Source organism: Emys orbicularis, chromosome 4 (genome assembly GCF_028017835.1).
Source record: "Emys orbicularis isolate rEmyOrb1 chromosome 4, rEmyOrb1.hap1, whole genome shotgun sequence".
Taxonomy (NCBI): Eukaryota; Metazoa; Chordata; order Testudines; family Emydidae; genus Emys; species Emys orbicularis.
This window is the reverse complement of record NC_088686.1, coordinates 153,130,580-153,151,626: the sequence shown is the minus strand read 5'-3', so window position 1 is coordinate 153,151,626 and position 21,047 is coordinate 153,130,580. Positions and strand designations below refer to the sequence as shown.

The 21,047-nt window shown below is 61.1% G+C and overlaps 2 protein-coding genes across 2 annotated transcripts; both read right to left on the bottom strand.

Moving 5' to 3' along the window:
- Nucleotides 1-226: 226 nt before the first annotated feature.
- On the bottom strand, nucleotides 227-4,504 carry NDUFV1 (NADH:ubiquinone oxidoreductase core subunit V1). The gene is made up of 9 exons (XM_065402997.1): nucleotides 4,437-4,504; nucleotides 3,628-3,798; nucleotides 3,035-3,218; nucleotides 2,597-2,786; nucleotides 2,169-2,381; nucleotides 1,635-1,801; nucleotides 1,450-1,531; nucleotides 856-1,001; nucleotides 227-619 (listed from the first exon to the last, which is right to left on the bottom strand). Exons 2-9 carry the CDS (start codon nucleotides 3,783-3,785, stop codon nucleotides 536-538), a joined length of 1,224 nt encoding a protein of 407 aa, XP_065259069.1. The 5' UTR covers nucleotides 3,786-3,798; nucleotides 4,437-4,504; the 3' UTR covers nucleotides 227-535.
- Nucleotides 4,505-16,890: 12,386 nt separating this feature from the next.
- Nucleotides 16,891-20,442, bottom strand: GSTP1 (glutathione S-transferase pi 1). The gene is made up of 7 exons (XM_065403207.1): nucleotides 20,326-20,442; nucleotides 20,199-20,237; nucleotides 19,263-19,369; nucleotides 18,644-18,731; nucleotides 18,256-18,359; nucleotides 17,324-17,431; nucleotides 16,891-17,138 (listed from the first exon to the last, which is right to left on the bottom strand). Coding segments are annotated over exons 1-7 (636 nt in total). The 5' UTR covers nucleotides 20,327-20,442; the 3' UTR covers nucleotides 16,891-16,949.
- Nucleotides 20,443-21,047: the final 605 nt, after the last annotated feature.

The following is a 21,047-nucleotide window of genomic DNA, read 5'->3' as shown; positions in this document are numbered from 1 at the left end:
GCGCTGGCTCAGGCTTGGGGAAGTGTCGGGTCGGGCTTTCAAATGAGACCCAAGCAGAGCTCAACTGGTACCAGATCACCCCCAAGAATAGCCAGACTGCCACAGCTGTAAGGGAACCCAACCCGCCGCTCTCCTGGCAGGGAAGGGGCGGCCATGTGAGGGACGGCAGCCTGTGGCTCGGCGCCCAGCTGCTCCCTGGCGTTACACAGATGCACGTTCACACAGGAAGGAGATACCGGCTGCCACCACAGCACGTTTATTGGGGAGCTCACCCAGCAGGGGAGGGTGAGGAGACAGCATAGCCAGGGGGGTCTCCCCCTCATGCAAGAGAAACCCCAATAGACACACAGGTAAGTCACCCGCCCCGCACACGCCAGAAAAACCCATCAACACCCAGAGGCACTGAGGGCTGCCCCCATGCGGATCCCAGCCAACATGTCAAGTGCTCAGCCCCTCCCGCACGTCATGGGGGAGGGGCGCTGACCACGCACAGAGAGGCGGGATCCGACCCCCTCCATCACCGGGCACCCAGCCCTCACGCGGACGCTTGCCGAGCTTGGGTCTCCTCGTGACGCCGCATCCGCTGCTCCAGCTCTGGGCGGAAGTGACGGATCAGCCCCTGCAAGCAAGGAATGAGTGCGCAGGGCTGGCAAGGTAGCGCCCCACCCCCATCCTGCATCTGCCACCCACCCCTCACCACACACAGAGCAGCCCCCCAGATGTACCCCCCATCTGCAGGAGCCTCTTCCCCCCAACTGCCCTCCCAGGCTAGTTTATGAGCACACCCACCATCTACCCACACACCCCTCCCCTCTGCCAGGCCACCCCCTGCCCTGGTGCCCAGCCGCCGGCTACCTGCACAGGCCAAGCGGCCCCGTCGCCCAGGGCGCAGATGGTATGGCCCTCAATCTGCTTGCTGATCTCCCAGAGTGCGTCGATCTCAGCTGCCTGCGCGTTGCCTTGCACGAACCGCCACATCACCTTGTTCATCCAATCCACACCTGGGGGGTGGGCACCACAGCCAATCACAGCCCGCACGCCGGGGGGAGAGGCTGCATCCACAGAGCTGCCCTCCCCCCATCCCACCCACAGGCCCTGACAGCTGGGCATCATCCCCCCACACCACGGATCCAGCCAGACCAGCATCCTCACCCCCAATTCCACCCATGGTCCCAGCTAGTCCCATATCCTCCCTCCCCCACCCTACCCCCAGTGACCCCAGCCAGCCCACCCAGCATCCTCCCCACCACCCCCAGTGACTCCAGCCCTCCCAGCATCCTCCCCAACACCCCCAGTGACCCCAGCCCGCCCGGCCTCCTCCCCACCACCCCCAGTGACCCCAGCCCTCCCAGCATCCTCATCCCCCACCTCCGATCCCACCAATGGGCAGTCTGGCATATCTCCCCCAGCCGTACCCAGATCAGCAGCAGCCCAGCTCCCAGCACTCACCCTCCCTGCAGGGGGTGCACTGCCCACAGCTTTCGTGCTTGTAGAACTCGATGAGGCGGGCGATGGCTCGGACAAGGTCTGTCTGGGGGAGGAGGAGAGGGTGAGTGCCCTGCTGCAGGAACCAGGCCGGCTGGCGGGGGGGGGGGGGGGGGGGGGGGGCGTGCCACAGGGGGCGGGGGCCTTACCGATTTGTCCATGACGATGACGGCAGCTGTGCCGAGCCCGGTCTGCGCCTGCACCAGCCCGTCGAAGTCCATGGGCACCGTCTCACACACCGACTTGGGGATGAGGGGGGTGGAGGAGCCTCCTGGGATCACCGCCAAGAGGTTGTCCCAGCCCCCGCGCACACCTCCTGTGCACAGAGGGGGCAGGGTTAGGCCTAGGCACTCCCCCTCCCCACGGCAAACCAGATCCATGATGCCCGGTGCTGTCCCCTTCCCCCAAAGCCTCCTCCTAGTGCGACCTGCTACTCCAGGCTCTGGGTGGAAGCGACGGATCAGCCCCTCTGCACAGGCCACAAGCAGGGTTAGCAGGCTAGCACCTGTCCCCCCCAGCCTTACTTTTGTAGGGTGAGCCACCCACAGCCGCAACGGCTGGAGCTAGACCTGTGGGGCAGCCCGGAGACGAAGTGGCCTAAGACGGGAAGTGGGGGAGGAGAGGGGAGTCCAACCCTGTCGCTCACCCAGCAGTCAGGGGAGGGCCAGGGTTTGGCATCTCACCCGCATGCTTCTCAATCAGCTCCTTGAGCGGCACCGACATCTCCTCCTCCACGGTGCAGGGCGTGTTCACGTGCCCGGAGATGTTGAAGAGCTTGGTGCCCGAGTTGCGTTCACGCCCAAAGCTGGCAAACCAGGCTCCCCCGCGCCGGCAGATGGTGGGCGCCACAGCCACCGTCTCCACATTGGCCACGGTAGTGGGGCAGCCGAACACGCCTGGGAAGGAGAGGGCAGTGACGTGGACACAGAGCAGGCTGGGAATCCTGGTGCCCCCCAAAAACAGTGTGACCCCCCTGCCCCACAAGCAGCTGGGCAGGGGGACCCAGCTAGAACACCCCACAATCCCTCAGTCCCCTAAAGAGGGCAAGCGAACCCCCACTAAGGCACCCCCCATCTCCCCCACAACAGCACAGTTCCCCGGTGGGTCGTACCAATGTCAGCCGGGAAGGGCGGTTTGAGGCGTGGCTTGCCCTGCTTGCCCTCAATGGATTCGATCAGCGCTGTCTCCTCCCCACAGATGTAGGCCCCGGCGCCCCTCACCACAAACACGTCGAAGTCGTAGCCTGAGCTGCAGGCGTCTTTGCCCAGCAGACCTGCCTCATAGGCCTCGCGAATCGCCACCTGCAGGGAGACAGGTCAGCACAGCTGCTCCCCCGGCCCTGCTGCTCCACACCCACCTGGCCTGGCTCCCTGGCCTGCCTTGCCCTCTGTGCCCTGCAGAGAGACTGGTCAGAGCAGCTGCTCCTGCCATCACAACCCCAGCCCTGCCCTCTGTGTCACATGGGGAAATGGGTCGAAATGGCAGCTGCTGCCCCCACCCCCAGGCTCTGTGGGTCAGTGCACCTGCTCCCCCTATAGCTCCTGCTTACCTGCAGGTTGGAGGCTTCATTGTAGAACTCCCCACGGATGTAGATGTAGGCAGCCCGGGCCCCCATGGAGCGCCCTGCCACCAGGCAGCCCTCCACCAGCTTGTGTGGGTCATGGCGCATGATCTCGCGGTCCTTACAGGTGCCTGGCTCCCCTTCATCCGCGTTCACCACCAGGTACTTGGGCCTGGAACACAGACCCCATCGGACCGACCGCAGCAGCCCTCCCCGCATGAGCTACCATCCCACAGCAGACCCAGCTCCACTACCTTGCTGCCAGCAGGGAAAGCTCGTTTGGCCAGCACTGGCAGCTGTCCCCACCCCAGGGAGCCAATGGGGCCCAGACATGCTGCAGCTCAGCAGCCCCATGCCCTGCAATGGGACTGCCCCCGGGGTGGAGGTATTCTGGGAACGCTTGTTAGTGCTGGGGGCTTGCAGCCAGGATGTCTGGGTTCTATGCAGGCCCCAGCACTGCCCACCCCCCAAGCCCTGCCCCACAGGGATGTTTCAGACTAGGAGAAGGAGCTGTACCACCCTGAGCTATTGTCCACCCCATGCTGTAGAGGGCCCAACAGTGGCAGCCCTGCCCCACCCACCTGCCATCTGAAGGCTTGTTCATGAAGCTCCATTTGAGGCCTGTGGGGAAGCCAGCCCCGCCCCGTCCTCGCAGGCCCGAGGTCTTGATCTCGTTCAAGATCCAGTCGATCCCCTTCAGCAGGATCTCCTTGGTTTTGTACCAGTCACCCCGGCTCATAGCCCCCTTCAGCCTGGACAAGAGAGAAGGCAAATCAGCTGGCTACATTATGGGGATCAGCAGTACCAAGCCTAGAGCACAAACCTAACAGATACAGGCTCTTTTACCAACCTGGGGCGCTAGCTCCGACCCAGCCCCAGGACAGGGAAGGGGGACTGGCAGACTCAGGGATGGGGAACGAAATGCAGGAGCTTTCCCATCCAGGGGGCACTGACTCCAATCTGATTCCAGGGCGGGGGAATTGGTTGGCTCAGAGGGGTGGGGAATGTGCAGGGTTTTTCACCTCTAGGAGGTGCCAGCTCCAATACAGCCCCAGGCAGGAGGAGGGGGTCCAGCAGGCTCAGCTGGGTGGAGAATGGGACATGGGGCCCTTTCATCTTTGGGGGGCACTGCATCTGATACAGCTCCCTTCCTTGGGAAGGCAAGGAATGAGACATGGGGCTTTTCCTCTCTAGAGGGTGCCAGCACCCATCCAGCCCTAGGGCTGGGAGTAGCAGGGGGGACTGGAACATGGGATCTCCCCACCCCATCCCCAGGCTGCCAGTGCCCCCTGGTCCACACTCCAGCTGCAACCAGAGTAGAAGTACAGGGCAGCATCCAATGGTCCAGGAGCGAGGAGTCATATTGTAGGCTGTGCAGCTTGGATCTCACCTCCAGTCATGGCGTCCGTAGAGATTTGTGAAGATCCGGTCCTCGTCCTTCAAAGAACCAAACTGGGTTTTCTTAGGTGCTGTCTGCAGAAGACACATTGCCAAGGTGAGCTGGTACCAGCCCCACAGCAAGCAGCACCGCTCCGGCATGGGCAGGCATTAACCTGGGACCACCCCCCAGCACTACCCCAATCTAGGGTGATCAGATGTCCCAATTTTATAGGGACAGTCCCGGTTTTGGGGTCTTTTTCTTATATAGGCTCCTATTACCCCCCCCCCCCCCATCCCCGTCCTGATTTTTCACGCTTGCTGTCTGGTCACCCTACCCCAATCCTACCCAGAGCTGCCCTGGCACCCAGCGGTAGCAGAGGAGGGACAATGTAGTGGGGGATAGCTCAGTGGTTTGAGCAGTGGCCTGCTAAACCCAGGGTTGTGAGTTCAATGCTTGAGGGGACCATTTAGGGAACTGGGGTAAAAATCTGTCTGGGGATTGGTCCTGCTTTGAGCAGGGGGTGGGACTAGATGACCTCCTGAGGGCCCTTCCAACCCTGATATTCTATGATTTTTTTTAATGACAGTGTTGCCTAGTGGCTAGAGCATGGGCTAGGACTTAGGAGACATGGGTTCTATTCCTGGCTCTGCCGCTGCTGGGGGGGTGGGGGGGGCAGGCTCGGGCTGCGGTCAAGCCACTGCCCAGCTACGGCCCCAGCCCTGCCCTGCGCGGGGTCCCGGGCACCGGCGGGTGCAGGGGCGGGGCCGGCGTCACTCGGCTCCAGAGTCATCGCCTGGGGGGGCGGGGAGAGGAAGGCCCCAGGCCCCGCCCCCCACTCACCGAGCCGGCGGCGGCGGAGAAGCGGCGCAGGGCGGCAGCCCCGCGGGGGCTCAGCAGCTGCCGCGCGGCCATGGCGGGCGGGCGGGGCCGGGGATCGGGTCCGTCCGGGCCGCGCGCTTCGACCCGTCACCTTCACCCAGCTCGGGGGGGGGCGGGTCGGCGTCGCGCGTAAATAACGTCACGTCGCCGGGACCCACTTCCGGCGCATCGGGCCTGGCGTCACGTCCCCGGAAAAGAGGCGGTCCAGCGCGGAGCCTGCTGGGAGCCGTAGTCCTGGGGCGGGGCTGGGGGAGCCCAGTAAGCCGCGCCCTGAGCACTGACACGCGCTAGCCGCGTGCTCTCGCCTCTCTGGCCGCTCATTGGTCAGGGCGCTCCGCACCCTGCAGCCCGGCGGGCTGGGATTGGTTAGTCTCAGCCGAGCCTTCCTGTCTTGCCAGCGAACGGGAGAGCCCAGAGCCGGGGGACCAGGGTCGGCACCGCCACGTGGCGCCAGGGCCACTTGACAAAATGACCTCCTGGAGTGACAGACAATGGGGGGAGGGGGGTGTTATGTCAGCCAGTCCCTCTTCCATTTTTTGAAAAATCACCAGGGACCTCACAGTTTTTCACCATGGACACTTGTGTCCGTGTACGGACGCGTTGCTGAGCCCTGCGGGCAGGGGCGGCTCTATGTATTTTGCTGCCCCAAGCACGGCAGTGAGGCAGCCTTCGGCGGCAGGTCCGTTGGTAGCACGGATTCGGCGGCATGCCTGCGGGAGGTCCGCCGGTCCCGCGCCTTCGGCGTACCCGCCGCAGAATTGCTGCCGAAACCACAGGACCAGCGGACCTCCTGCAGGCATGCCGCCGAAGGCAGCCTGACTGCTGCCCTCACGGCAACCAGCAGGCCCCCCCCCCCCTCCCCAGCTTGCCGCCCCAGGTACGCGCTTGGTGCCTGGAGCCGCCCCTGCCTGTGGGGGAAGAGGGCGTTCATAGGGTGACGAATAAGGGTGTTCTGTCAAAGATATGAGGAGCAAGGGGAGGTAACAAACACGTAAGGTGGTACGTAAGGTGTTTATCCCAGTTGTTTGTCTCAGTCTATAATTGTTGGGGTCCCTGACCTTAACCCTTTGTGTAGCCATGGAGACAGCAGAGATTCCCGCTGATGACTGAGCTACTCCTTGCCACTGGGCCCTCATGTGTTAATGTACCTGTAACCATGGAGCCAGGCCATTAAAACTGTGTCTTGAGGGCAATAAACCTGGCTGGGTGCCTTTGTCACTGAACCGTGCTGGTGGTCTTTCTTCATGAGTAACATTGAGATCTACTGAACGAGCAGGCTGCCTGATCTGCTGCTCGTACTATAACATGGGAGCTCCAAGGAGAGATGCACTGGGCAGCCTGAACAGCATTCCTAAAGCAACGACATTCCAGCCTTCAACACTTTACAACAGAGCTGTGTCCCAATTCCAGAGCTGTGTGTATGCCAGGAACCCATTTTTCCTTTTGGGTCTAACCTGTTGCCGTTGTCCCCAGGACGGAGACCCCTCTTGCCCTGTCCCCCCGCCCCCCCCATGCTGGTGGGCTGTAATTTGGGGCCTCTTAGTTAAAAGAACCCATCATGGCCCTGGCCACCCACTGACAAGGTGTCTCTCTTAATAGTTGCAGCCATTGGGCTGCTTTACCCTTCTTTGAGGCTTCTCTCCCCACTGGAAAAGGCAAACCTGCCTGGTGTCCTCCTGCCCTGTCCATGTCGGCCCACACTCAGCTGGGGTATCCGCTCCCACTGGGCTCAGCTCTGACTCTGTTTCCCCAGGGAGAGCAGGCTGCGAGCTGGCTCCCTTGGCCACAGCCTCCGGGAAGTTCTGCCAGAGCCCGTGTGATTCACATGTCCCTTGTGGAGATGGGGAATGTTCCTCTGCCCCACTCAGATATAGGGGACTGCTGACAGATGTGCTGAGCTTAGCAGCCTTTCCTTAGTGTTACAGGCAAGGGGGGAAACGCCCGGCTCCCTGGCAGCCGAACTATTTGCCTTTTCACTGACACCTCCAGTCTGAGCCTTCTGGTTCACTTGGTTCAAACTCTTGGCTGTTACAGGAAAAGACTGGATTTTGTCTTAAAAGTGATACAGTCTTTCCCAAGGAGGAGGCCAAAGCGGACGTCTTGGAGAACCCCAGCTACCAGCCATCCTGATCTTTCCTGTGTCTGCACTGAGATCTGAGTCATAGGCAGGGCACACGGCTTCACACGTGGAACCAGGTTGTCCTTCCTTTCAGCATTTGATGGAGTTTCACCACCTAGGGGTTGACGAGGGTTCTCTCCGTCCCAGAATCTCTCCAACCCATGAATGTCTTTCCTTGAAGTACCACCTGTCACCTGGGGGTCAGATGAGTCTGAGAGTATAACAGAGCCGTGGTACCTGGGATGTTCACTCTTTGAAGTTGAGCTACAGGCTGTCCTCCTGGCTAGGCAGAAGAGGAGTTAGCCCCTCTGTCGTGGGCAAACCCTATTTCATCCGGCTGCAGGGAGTTTCCCTACTTATGCCCCATTTGTCTACATATACTACCCCTCAAATCCTTGCAATCCCTTGGCAGGGGTCTAATGGAGCTGGCTGCTCCCTTTACTTTGGCTTTAAAGAATCCCCTTTGCTTAGGTCAGTTCCCTTTGGGTATGAAAAGAGACCCAGCCCTACTGCCCATAAATGCATCTGCCCCCTCTCCCTCTCCCCCCCCCCCCCCTCCCCAGCCTGTGCTATGCAGTTCTCTAGGCTTTCTGTTCACTAATCACGTTTTAAGCTCATGGGGAGATATCCCAGAGAGTTGTTCCAACCCACCCAGGTTATACAAATCCCCCACCGCGGTGACGCCTGCACCTTTACCCCAGCTGTGGAGATAGAATTCCCCCAGCAGGCGGGCGGCTTCCATTTAGGTCATACCCTGGGTGTTTTGCACACCCTGAAACCCTTTCATATAAGCCTCAGGCGTGAGGTCAAACTTAAGCAGTGGATCCTTTTTGAACAGTTCCCAGTCCCCAGTATTAACGCCGTCCATCTGGCTGTACGGCCTTATGGCTTTGGGGGACCGAGTATGGGGGTGAGACAGCAGAGCCGGTCCGCAGGGTCAACCAGGTTCAAATTCCAACCCTTCTCAAAGGCAGTGAGGTTGGCATCTATATCCCCCACCCCGCAACTGGGGCAACACTTTGGTATCTAGGCTCCCTGTGGAATAGGTACCCATGGTCCTTCACCATTTGCTCCTGTGTGGGTCCACTTGCCCATCCGTTTCTCCATCTCCAGCTCATGCTTTCTCTGCTTTTCCTGGTTTTTCCATTGTTCTTCCTCATGTTTTCACTGCCTCTCACAGTCATCTAGGCCAGGTTTTAGGAAATCAGGTTGGTTTAACTGCGTCGCTCAGGGGTGTGGATTTTTCAGCGTGGACAGCGTATGCCCAGTATAGACAGCACTACATTGATAGGAGAATTCTCCCGTCCACCTGGCTCTCGCGGTGGTGGATTACCTTGGCTGATAGGAGGGGTCCTTCTCCTGTTGGGGTAGGTAGTGTCTACACTGAAGCGCTACAGCGGCACAGCTGCAGCAATTTAAATGTAGGCCTGCCCCTAATTTCTGTCTCTCTAACTGAAGCTCCTTCACGCTCAGCTCCAACTCCCACGGGAACCGGGTCATGAGCACACCCTGCTGCAAGGAGAACAGGCTCGCAAGCGTGCCTTGCTGCTGCTACGGCTGCAACTTCTGTTGTTCTCAGACTCTCTAGGAACCCTGTCCGGGTCTGGACCCTGCTTCTTGGTCCAATCAAGCTTCTCCGCCATGCAATCAATTGCGTCTCGTTGAGCTTTCCAACACTTATCCCTCTCTTCCGGACCAGTTCTGTGCTTCTCCTCTGAGGGAGCTGGTTATACGCCATTTTCCTGCCATTTTCCTTTGACTAACCTTGTTTTCCTGCTGCAAGTCACTTATTGCAAAATACCATCGGTGCATTCAGCATCCCACCTCTAACACAGATCCACAGGCTCTGTGCTAGGCCCCAGCTTTTCAACAGTCTCTCGAAGGAGCCCTTCAGTGTGCCAGACCTCCAAGGGGTCCCACTCTTCCTTCAGGGTAGGTCATGCAGCCTCCCTGCCTCTGAGACTGAGCCTCTGGGCTCCAGCCTGCCTCCTTCACACTGTAAGCTGTGCCCAGCAAGTCCAACAGAGATAGACTCCTAGAGTATGTTTACACTGCAAAGAAAAACCCGGGGCACTGGGAGCCTGGATCAATTGGCTCAGCCTTGAGGGGGTTAGAATGTGGGGTGAAAAATAACAGGGTACATGTTTGGGCTCAGGCTGGATATTTTGATATATACGTATATCTTCCTTCACTTCTCTCAAAACCCTCTATTTATCCTTTCGTCAGCACTCTCTGATATTTACTGTGAAGGTTCCCAAAACTGACCGAGGGAAGCCAACACAGATTTAATCCTCAAGATCCACTCGACCCAAGTCCATAAGACAATCACCTGCAAACTCAATCATGTGAAGCACGGATAGCGCATGAAGCAGAAAGCGGCGTGTGCACTAAAATACACAATTGTCCGTATGTACAGATCAGAAGAAGAAAGAACACACTAACACTTAGGAAAACGAAGAAAAACAGGAGCGAAGGCACTATACAACGGAGTGTGCTGGACCGTAAACAAAAGATGGCGGCCTTCCAGCTATTACCAGCCAAGGGGGACACTATACATGGTGTCACTCCTAGGACGAGTCCCATACGAGCATGAGCTTGGCAGGATTGCTTCACGACACTGCCATCTCCGACCTCACATTTTTCCCGAATTTATCGGCAGTGAGATTATTTATTTATTTAAATAAGGGATGAAGGCACGGTCAGAATTTTACCAGTAGCAGCTCGCCAACAAAACGCTGCCTTAAGAGACTGATAGCAGATGTATTCGTAGAAATAGTAATTTTACCAGTGCAATTATCGTTCTTTTCTCAGCCCTGGCTCCCACCTGTCAATAACGAACAATTAGCGAAGGGTGAGGGTAAGGGTATGTGTGTAGCCAGATGGGTATATTTTTGTCATATTTGAACGAAAATGTCTTTATTTAGAGAGAATCTTCTTTTTTCCCATATCTCCTTTATTTATCCACCAATTTTGATAAAATCTGAAGTGGAGTCAGTATTTTCTTTTTTAGAAGCCCCTCGTATTGGTAGGCCCAATCTGTAGTTTAGTTAGTTTATGTGTTAATCCGGCACTGCCTGGCCACAGCTGGAGAGCGCTGGGTGATGGAGCAGGATGGCCCCTGTGAAGTGGGCTGGGGCTGGGAGTGCTGATTGCAGCTCCTGTTTCATGGGCTGCCTCTGCATGGTGAGGGGGGCCGGGGTGGGCGTTGGCAGGTATGGGGCTAGCCTGGTGCTGGGGCAGATAACAATCCAGGGCTTTGGGAGCATCTCCTGATGAGCTATCCCTCCCCACCTCCTGGCCAGGCTGTGCTAATCCCCTTCCATCTCCCTCCGCCAGCCCCGCCACGCTAATCTCCTACCATCCCCCCTAATCCTCCCCGTCTCTTTTGCTGCTCTCCTCCAGAGCCTTGCTTTCCTTCGGCTCCAGATTAACTAATTAGCACTATCCGGCTGTGCTAACCCCCCTGTTAAATGGACTAAGAAGTGGCTAATGGACGGCACTCAAAGGAGTGGTCAATGGGGAATCACCGTCCAATAGGCGCTTCTGCAGGGATCGGCACTAGGCCTGACCCTATTTAACGTTTCCATCGACCCGGCAGCAAATATTAAACCTCTGCTGAGGAGCTGGGCGGCTGGCACCACTGGGGGTGTGGGAAAGAGTGAGGCGGCCGGGGCAGTCGGACAGCGCCATCGGGAGCGCTTGGTAAGCTGGGCGCATTCGAACAAAATGCGTTGTAACATGGCCAGAGGCAAAGTCAGCTGTGCAGGAGCAAGGCCTGCAGCCCACACCTACAGACCGGGAGTCTGCAGAGGATTTAGGGGGTAGCACGAGTCTCAGACAAGCCCCCTCTCTCCGCTGCTCACTAGACTGCTGGGGACGGGGTGGGATCCAGTTGCTGGGTTTCCAGGTGTTTTAAGCCTCTGTCTCAGTCTGGGGGTCCCTAGGCCAACTCTTGGGGTGAAGACCCTCTGGCTAGCACCCCCTCCTGTCCAGGAGCCCAGCCCCTGGGCTCAGAACTGACCCTTCCCCCTCCACCCCATAGCTTAAATCCCTCTCCCCTATGAGGTTGCCAAGGGCTGGTCCACACTAAGCCCACAGTTCAAACTAAGATACGCAACTTCAGCTACGTGAATAACGTAGCTGAAGTCGAAGTATCTTAGTTCGAACTTAAAGGTACTCACCGCGGGTCCACACGCGGCAGGCAGGCTCCCCCGTCGACTCCGCCTACTCCTCTCGCGGAGCAGGATTACCGGCGTCGACGGCGAGCACTTCCGGGATCGATTGCTTGCCGCCAAACCAGCGGGTAAGTATAGACGTACCCCAAGTTTCTAATTGCACAAAACCGAACACCCTTGCCCTGCCCCCTGCCCTGCCCCTTTCCCGAGGACCTACCCATTCCCCTGCCCCTTCTCTGAAGCCCTGCCCCCACTCACTCCAGCCCCCCTCCCTCTGTCACTCACTGTCCCCCACCCTCACTGGGCTGGGGCAGGGGGTTGGGGTGCAGGAGGGGCAGGGGCGGCTCCAGGCACCAGCACAGCAAGTGCGTGCCTGGGGCGGCAAGCCACGGGGGGCGGCGTGCCGGTCATCGTGAGGGCAGCAGTGAGGCCGCCTTCGGCGGCATGCCTGTGGGAGGTCCGCCGGTCCCACGGCTTCGGTGGCAATTCAGCGGCGGGTATGGCGAAGGTGTGGGACCGGCAGATCACCCGCAAAAACGCCACCGAATCTGCGTGACCGCGGACCACCCGCAGGCATGCCGCCGAAAGCCGCCTGACTGCCATGCTTGAGGCGGCAAAAAACATAGAGCCGCCCCTGGGGAGGGGGTGAGGGCTCCCACTGGGGGTGAGGGGTTCAAGGTGCGGGAGGGGGCTCCAGGCTGGGGCAGGGGTTTCGGGTTGGGAGTGGTTGAGGGCTCCAGCTAGGGGTGCAGGCTCTGGGGTGGGGCTGGGGATAAGGGGTTTGGGTTGCAGGAGGGGGCTGCAGGCTGGGGCCAGGGGGTTTGGTGTGTGGGAGCGGGCTCAGGGCTGGGGCAGGGGGTCGGGGTGCAGGAAGGGGTATGAACTCTGGGGTGGTGCTGGGGATGAGGGGTTTGGGGTGTGGGCCCCAGGAGGAAGTTTGGGTATGTGAAGGGGTTCCGACTTGGGAGAGGGGATTGGGGTGGGGGTGCAGGGTCTGGGAGGGAGTTAGGGTGTGGGAGGAGGTTCCAACCTGGGGCAGGGAGTTCGGGGTGTGGTCTCTGGCTGGGCAGCACTTACCTCAGGCGGCTCCCGTTCGGCAGCGCTGCCCTGCCTGCCCTGGCCTTGCGCTGCGCCCACAAGCGGCCGGCATGTCCAGCTCTGGCCCCTCAGTGGAGGTGCTGCCAGGTGGCTCGGCACGGTGTGCACTGCCCATGCCTGCAGGTATCGCCCCTGCAGCTCCCATTGGCCAATGGGAGCTGTGGGGGTGGCTCTCAGGGTGGGGGCAGCGCGGGGAGCTTCCCTGAACACCCTTGTGCCTCGGGGCCAGACATGCCGTCAGCTTCTGGGAGCTGTGCGGGAGCCAGGGCAGGCAGGGAGCCTGCCTTAGCCCTACTGCGCCACTGACCAGACTTTTTACGGCCCATTCAGCGGTGCCGACCGGAACTGCCAGGCTCCCTTTTCGACTGGGCGTTCGGGTCGAAAACCGGACGCCTGGCAACCCTACTCTCCCAGCACTCCACCGAAGGGGTGAGCCGGCTGGGTTCCCAGAGGCCTGCGGTATGTGAAACAGAGACACACGCAGCCCCTTTGAGTCTCCCCCATGGCTTCCCTTGAACAGCACAATAGTCAAACAACAACAACCTTGCCGAGCATTTCCCTGCCACAGCATCCTCCCCACTCGGGCACATTCTTGGGCTAGGGTCAAAGTCCTGTGGGCCAGCCAGGCCCTTGTGCTACAGAGCAGAGTTTGTCTGCTGCCATTTGGCGCTTTCTCCCCCAGCTCAGCTCCCCTCGCGTGGCTGTTTGCACCCTCTGTCCTGCCCAGCTCCCCGGGGGTCTGTTTAATGTACCCCCCCCCCACCAACACTTGGGTCTTTTTGGTGATTTCCCACTGCCCCCAGCACAGCACAGCCAGGGAGGGAGGAAGTGTCTTTGTCCAGCAACCCTCTTAGCCAGTCCTGTTATGATCTGAGCATTCCCCATTGTCCTGGGCTGGGAGGCAGTTCTGCTAGACAGTGGGGCACAGACAGGAGGGTATTTATGCTTTCCATAGCAACAGCGTCCCACCATCACCTGTCCAGATGAGGCCCCTAAATCATCACAGGGCAGGGCCGGCTCCAGGCACCAGCTAAAGAAGCAGGTGCTTGGGGCGGCCAATACCAAGGGGCGGCACTCCGGCCGCTATTGGGGCGGCACGTCCGTTGTCGCCAAAGAGTGGAGCGCCGCGATCGCGCTGCCGTGACTTTTTTTTTTTTTTTTTGCTGCTTGGGGCAGCAGAAAACCTGGAGCCGGCCCTGTCACAGGGCCAAACGTCCTGTCGTCCACTCCTGGTGCGATGCTGTGGCTAAAAAGGGCTGGTGCAACCCTGGGCTATATAAACAGGGGAGCGGTGAGCAGGAGCAGAGAGTTGGATTTACCTCTGCGTCCGGCACTGGGGAGATCCACATTGGGATGCTGCGTCCAGTTCTGGGGGCCAGGTTTTACAACGGATGTTGAAAAAAATTGGAGCGGGGGCAGAGAAGAGCCACCAAAATGATTCGAGGGCTGGCGAAAACGCCTGACAGGGAGGGACTGACAGAGCTCAATCTGCCTAGCTTCTCAAACCCACGCCTGAGAGGTGACTCGATAACAGGGGCGAAGCCCCTTCAGGGAAAGAGAATACCAGGTACAAAAGGGCTCTTCGATCTAGCGGAGAGAGGCGGGGCCAGACGCAGTGGCTGGGCAATGGAGCCAGGCACGTTCCCATTAGAAAGGAGGCACAAACGTCCAACAGCGCAGGGGAGGAACCCCTGGAGCAAACTCCTGAGGGCCGGGGAGGAGGCTCCATCGCTGCTGTCTTCAGAGCCAGGCTGGAGCCTTTCGGGACGATGCTTTGGTCAAACACCAGTCACAGGGCTCAGTACAGGGGAAGCGGCTGAGCCAATGGGCCCATCTGGCCTCTCCATCTCTCAGTCCCCTAGCACCATCCCCGGGGCTGGCGTGGTCCCTGGGCGTGGCCCACAGCAACTCCTCCTTCCGCCTTTTCCCATTGGAGGGAAGATCCCCTGGCCTTGGGGTCCCCATGGGGAGTCTCCTGGGTGGCTGCATCCCCTCCCCCCCCCCCCCCATGGCAGGCTCCTGCAGCTGTTCCATGGCCATGGCAACCCCCTTCCATATGGCTGGGAAGAGGAAAGGACACCACGCCTCTCAGATCCCTCTGGGGTGGCTGTGACCAAGGACCCCCCCCATCTTAGGGAAGGGGAGGGGTATGTGCCCTGTGCAGTGAGACGGAGCAGTGGGAACGGATGCGGGGGGAAGGGGATCCCAGCACCACAGCACATCCACAGTGACAATTCTCTCACCACACCGGGCAATGGGACCCCTGGCTGGGAGGTGCCAGTCCTGCTATGGAAATCGCCCTCCCCCCCCCCCCAAACCAGACCTGCTCATAGGGCAGTACTGACTGTGTGCCAGGGGAGCCTGTCCTAGCGGGCTGGGGTCTGTCTATGCTTCACCAGCAACCCCAGCTCCCACCCAGCCCCTCCCCTTGGCAGCCAGCCTGGATGAGACATGCCCAGGGGCAGCAGTGGCTGAAAGCAGGGAGACATGCTGTGACAAAGGGGGAATTCTTTGTAATTTTTTTTTATGAATCCTCTCTGTGCCTCAGTTTCCCCCATAGTTTGCATGTGGCTACCCACTGGGGGAAACAGGATGAAGTTTGCTCTCAGGGCAGGCTAAGAGACGTGGCAGGAGGGGTGCCTAGCTGTCTGAGTGGATCATTAAAGAAGGACCAGTGAGGCCGACCCATATCAGCGGAAAATGTGAGGAGACAATGGGAAATCCAGTCACCAGGACCCGGACACCTAGCAACCCACGCCCCAGCGGGAGGATTTTGCCGCCTCTCAGCAGGGAGGCTGAAGGAAGGACTGCGCTGGGAGGTGGGGGAGAAAGGTTAGCTGCTGGAGGAAGCTGGGGGCTCTCTTCTGGGAACTGAGGAAAGAAGGAAGTCAGAGACACAGTCCGAACATGGAGTTTGGGTGAGGTTGGGGGCAGGTTCAGGACGGCTTTAGGGGCAGGGTCGGGCTTGGCTGGTGAATTGTGGCTCGACCAGAATGGATGATGCTTTAACCCTCAGGTCTTCCTGTTGACCTAGGGCCTCACTGGGCCGTGGAACTGGTTTGACAATGCTGCCGGCTGTCACTGCAAACGGGGGCTGGGGTGTCGGAGCCCCCAAAGAGCAGCCAGGTCTCTCCAGGGGTCTGGCTCAGTGGGACACGCTAGGCAGAGCTCACCGGGTGAAGGAGGGCGGAGCCCAAAGGCTCTGGCGCTGAGGCCACGTGGCCAGCCCTGCAGGAAGAGTGGGGCCCCTGGGGGGCTGGCGCACTGAAGGGCTCCTCCACAGGACCGTGTTAGCACTGGGGCCTAGCACTGATCCTGGGGATCTGTGACACAGAGGCTGCCAACCGCCCACGGGGCCAGGCCAAGGGTGGGTCCCATGGAGGAATCACACACCCACTCTGGAGATGCCTGGATTCTATTCCCAGCCCTCAAAGGGTGGGTGGGGTCTAGTGGGTTAGGGCAGTGGGCCAGGACCTCGGACACCTGGGTTCCACCACCCCCCCGGTACAATGCGGATAGCCACGCTGGCACCCGGGGCCAAGGAGAGGCAGACGATCAGCCTTTTCATTTAGACTGAAAGAGAATTGGATTTTATGGGCTGAGGACCTGCTGGAGCAGCCCCAGCCCCTGCACAGGGTGACCTGCCCTAAGGCGTGCTCCGCCCTGCCTCCCCCACTAAGGATCCCTTTGGAGGGGAGTTTGCCCCGCCTCACCCTGAGCCCTCAGGGCTGGTGTTTCCGTGCTTGTGGGCATGCAGCTGGCAACACAGCCTGCCCCTAGCAGAGCCTGGCCTGATGGAACAGGGCAGGATAAATGCAGGGCACATTATGGGCACCACTCTGGGTCAGGGCACTGCCCCCAGTGGCTCCTGCACATCCCCCCACAGAGGTGGCTGCATCTCCCCCCTGGGCAATGTCCCATCTTGGGCACAGCCACCAAGCAGAGTAGCACTGGGGCTCTGTGAGGAGGTAGCCCATGTGCCTGGGTAACACTGCCCCACTCCTGCCCCCCAGCTGCACACAACAGCAGCACCACAGGACCCAGGTCCCAGCACGGTCCTTGAGCCCTGGGCAACAGGTGCCTGCTGGAGCCGTGTGTGGGGCTGCTTCCGGGACTGGAAATGGGTTTCCTCTCTCATGCGTTAAACACCAACTCCCCCCTGCCCACCCTGCCCCCCAACAACACACAGGGGCCTGGTCTGGGAGCTGTTTATTGTGCCACAGGAGTGCCCCCTCCGTCCATCCATGGGGGTCACTGCTTGCCATTGCCATTGATGGGCCGGTCACGGTGGGTGGCTGACTCCAGGTAGGTGCGCAGGCGGGGCCGGGCACTCACCCGCTCCACATAAGCGGCCAGCAGAGGGCAGGAGGCCAGGCAGCCGGGTGCCAGCACCAGGTGGTTCCGCACCAGCTCCACCAGGTTATAGTCTGCAAAAGAGATCTGGGGAGAGAGGGCGGAATCAGCACATGGCCATGCCCCCAGGCAGCTGATGAGACCCATCGGTTTCAGGGCCAGGGCCAGTGAGACCCTGGTCACCTGGGAAGGAGGAGACTGATGGACAGATACCCCAGCCACTGTGGGGGGCAGGAGTGGGGAGACAGCCCCCCCGCCCCAAACACACTCACCTGATCTCCGACGATGAAGGCCTTGCCGGCGCGGTTCTGGGACAGCAGGGTCTCAAAGGGGCGCAGCTGCCCTGGCAGTGCCTCCACATAGGCCGCTTTACCGTTCTCCTGCGGGAGACAGGGGTCAGGGCCCAGCTGCTCCCCCAGGAACCCACCCCCACCCAGGGCCGGCTCCAGGCACCAGACGAGAAAGCATGTGCCTGGGGCGGCACATTGTAAGGGGCGGCATTCTGGCCAATTTTGGGGCAGCCAGCCCTGCAGGGGCACGAACTAGCGATCCCCGCGCCGCCGGGCTCCCCAGGACACGCCACTCCCCGCCGCCTGCACCAGCCTCCGCCTCCCGTGCCGCTCTGAGCCCGGCCCGGCCGAGCCGCCTTTAAAGGAGCGGCTGAGCCAGCACCTCCTGCAGCCCCCGGGGGCTCCGCCTGCCCGGCCGGGAGAGGCACCCCAAGGCCGGAGGGCTACCCACGGTGCCGCCCTTCACCCCCCTGCAAGCCGCCTTGACCGCCCTCCATGCGCTCCCTGCGGCTGCCCTTTTTTTTTTTTTTTTTGCTTCGGCAGTCCGGCCGCCGTTTTTTTTTTTTGCCTGGGGCAGCAAAAAAGCCGGCCCTGCCCCCACCACAACCTATCCTAGTGCTGGACCCACCCCCAACACGACAGGGCCCATCCTCAGCTGGACCCACCCCCACCAAGACCTGTCCTAGCACTGGACCCACCCGCACCACAATGGGGCCTGTCCCCAACGCTGGGCCCACGCCCTCACTCCCCATCCTAGCGCCAAAGTCAACCCTGCCCTCACTGCAATGGGGCCCACTCCTGCCTCCAAGCGCAGGAGCCACCCCCACCCCCCCACCAGGCCTATCCCCCAGTGCTGGAGCTGCCCTCTCCTGACCCCACTCCTCCCCCTGACACAGACTCTGGCCTTGGCTCACGTAGTTCTGGTAGATGAGCTGGGCATATTTGAGGCGCAGATCTTCCACCCCGTCATTCACCATGTCCAGCAACGCCGCCTCCCGCTGGTCCTTTCCGTATAGCCCTGCCAGAGCAAGAGCAGCCATCAGCAGGGGGAGACCTCCCCCTACCCACAGCCCTGCCACCCGCTGGTCCTGCCCCTATAGCCCTGCCAGAGCGAAAGCTGCGATCAGCCTGGGGAGACCTCCTCCTCCCATTCCCCTCCCCACACCTGCTCCCTACACCCAGCCCTGCCTCCCCAAGCTCCTTCCCATATAGCACTGTCAGAGGAGAGCTGTGGCCAGCACAGGGAGCCCCCCTACACCCAGCTCCCCCCAGCTGCCCAGTCCCTCCCTCCCCCAGCCGTACCATAGGTCCTGGCCAGGTGCCGCAGGAAGGCGTTGGACTGGTACAGGGTTAAGTCGCCATCCCGAAACTTGGGCAGCTGCCCGAACAGCTGCAAGGAGCACAAGGTGAGGAGTCACAAGCCCCAGATTGGGCCGACAGGGTGAGGCCGTGGGACCGACGGACAGACACAGCAGAGCAGCGACCTCAGCGGGGCAACAGCAAGATGGGCCAGAAAGCCATCGGGGGAGGGGACTCTGAACCAGTGCTCCAACCTCTGCTGGGATCCCCCTCCTCACCCCGCCAGGGGGTCATGCCCCCATCTCCCCTGAGGATCTCCCCTCCCCACCCCGCCATGGGATCATGCCTCCCCCCCAAGGGTTCCCCCACACCTGCCATCTCCCCTGGTACCCCCTCCCTACTCCCATGGGGTCACATCCACAATCTCCCCTGAGATGCCCCCCCACCTCCCCTGGGATTCCTTCATCCCCACAGGGTCACTTCCCCCCATCCCCCGGCAGGGGATCCCCTCTCCCCCCCTCCCCCGCAGGGTCACTCCCCCCACCTTCCCCACTCCACTCAGGGACACCCCCCCCCACCCACCCACCGCTCAGTGCCAGCCACCCCCAGGGGTTTCACTCACACAGGATTTCTTGAGCTCTCCCTTCTGCCACAGGTCCATGGTCACTACATCCTCCTGCCACTCCTGCCCCTGGTCGGTCAGCAGCATCCGCACGGCCTCGCAGCGCCCTGCGCCACGGGATGGGCAGACCCTCACTGGCTGTCCCCGGGTACAGACAGACCCCTCCGGCACCCCCAGCAGCCCTCCTGGGCATGGACAGACCCCTCCAATCCCATCCCCCCCCCCGCAGCTCCCCAGGGCATGGGCATCTCCATCCTCCTCACCACCCAGCCCCCGGGGTCATGGACACCCCTGCCCCACGCCCCCCCCCCCCCCCCATCACCCAGCCCCCACAGGGCAGAGATCGAGCAGAACAGACACCCCCAGCCAGCGCTGCTCTCTGCACCCAGGGCACCAGTAGAGCTAGAGGGGACGGGGGTTGCTGCGGGAGCCCAGGGCTGGGCTAGCAGGGGCTATAGGTCAGGAGTGAGGGGCACCGGCAGGGCTGGGGGTGGGGGGAGCCCAGGGCTGGGCTAGCAGGGGCTGTGGGTTGGGAGTGAGGGGCACCGGCAGGGCTGGGGGTGGGGGGAGCCCAGGGCTGGGCTAGCAGGGGCTGTGGGTTGGGAGCGACGGGCACTGGCAGGGCCTGGGGGGGGGGGAAAGAGAGCAGGGGCTGCGGGTCGGGAGCGAGGGGCACTGGCAGGGCGGGGGGGGGGAGGAGAGAGCAGGGGCTGCGGGTCGGGAGCGAGGGGCACTGGCAGGGCCTGGGGGGGGGGGGGGAAGAGAGCAGGGGCTGCGGGTCGGGAGCGAGGGGCACTGGCAGGGCCTGGGGGGGGGGAAGAGAGCAGGGGCTGCGGGTTGGGAGCGAGGGGCACTGGCAGGGCCTGGGGGGGGGAGCAGGGGCTGCAGGTCAGGATCGAGCCCCCCCCCGGCTGGCTGTACCCCCCCATCACTCACCGCGCACGGGGAAGTAGGTGATGGTGAAGGGCCCAGGCACTGCGGAGAGAACAGAGAAGAGAGCGGAGTTAGCGGGGTCTAGGACGGGGCGGGGGGGGGGGGGGGCACCAAGGCTCCTCTGACTCACTCTTGGTCTCTCTCGCTACAGCTGCGGAGCCAGATAGATCCTGCCCTGGGTTAAAGGAAGCCAGGAAAGTACTGAGTCACCTGCCCCCCCGGTGCCTTAAAAGCAGACGAACAGGCACCGCCCCCTCCCCAGCCAGGGGTGGCGGAATTTGCTGCTGGGCTGGGACTGTGCCGCGCCTAATCCGCTTCCCAGGGCTCTGTTCTTAAAGCACCAGGCTGGCCAACGCCTGCCCGCAGTGCATGGAGCTGCTACAGGAGACTCGAGTCAGTGACATAGTTTACATCCCCTCCCCGCCCCCCCCCCCCCCCAAAAAAAATACACTAGCCAGACATTTAAAACTCCCCACTCCGTTTCTGGGTCTGCAAAGCCTCAGCGCAGTTCTGTCCTAGCCGCTGTCCCTGTGGCTTCACGCCCTGACACTACTTACTTTAGAGAGTGTGCTTTTTATTACTCGTAGCACATCGGCCTGTACCTCCGTTCCCCTTGTGCAGCTGGAGGCCCCTGTGCGTATTGTGAATACTGAGTAATGGCTGACAGGGCCGTAGCAACAAAGAACGTGGCCCCCTCCGAACATATGTCCAGGCGGGGCCCCTTACAATGCAGAAACTGGAATGCGGTATTTATTTTGCCACGTTTAGGGGCCCCCTTCCTTGCGGGGCCCCCTCCGGTCGGAGGGTACGGAGGGTGCTCGCTACGCCTCTGATGGCTGAAGATGTTCCTAC

Coding starts and splice junctions, on each gene's coding strand:
- NDUFV1 (XM_065402997.1), bottom strand. CDS start 3,785: ATGAGCCGGGGTGACTGGTACAAAACCAAGGAGATCCTGCTGAAGGGG. Junction 1,802..2,168: donor GCTGATTGAGAAGCATGCGG/GTGAGATGCCAA, acceptor CTCTGTGCACAG/GAGGTGTGCGCGGGGGCTGG. Junction 1,002..1,449: donor GTGCACCCCCTGCAGGGAGG/GTGAGTGCTGGG, acceptor CCCACCCCCCAG/GTGTGGATTGGATGAACAAG.
- GSTP1 (XM_065403207.1), bottom strand. Junction 18,732..19,262: donor GAGAGCTCAAGAAATCCTGT/GTGAGTGAAACC, acceptor TGCTCCTTGCAG/CTGTTCGGGCAGCTGCCCAA. Junction 17,432..18,255: donor AGCTCATCTACCAGAACTAC/GTGAGCCAAGGC, acceptor TGTCTCCCGCAG/GAGAACGGTAAAGCGGCCTA.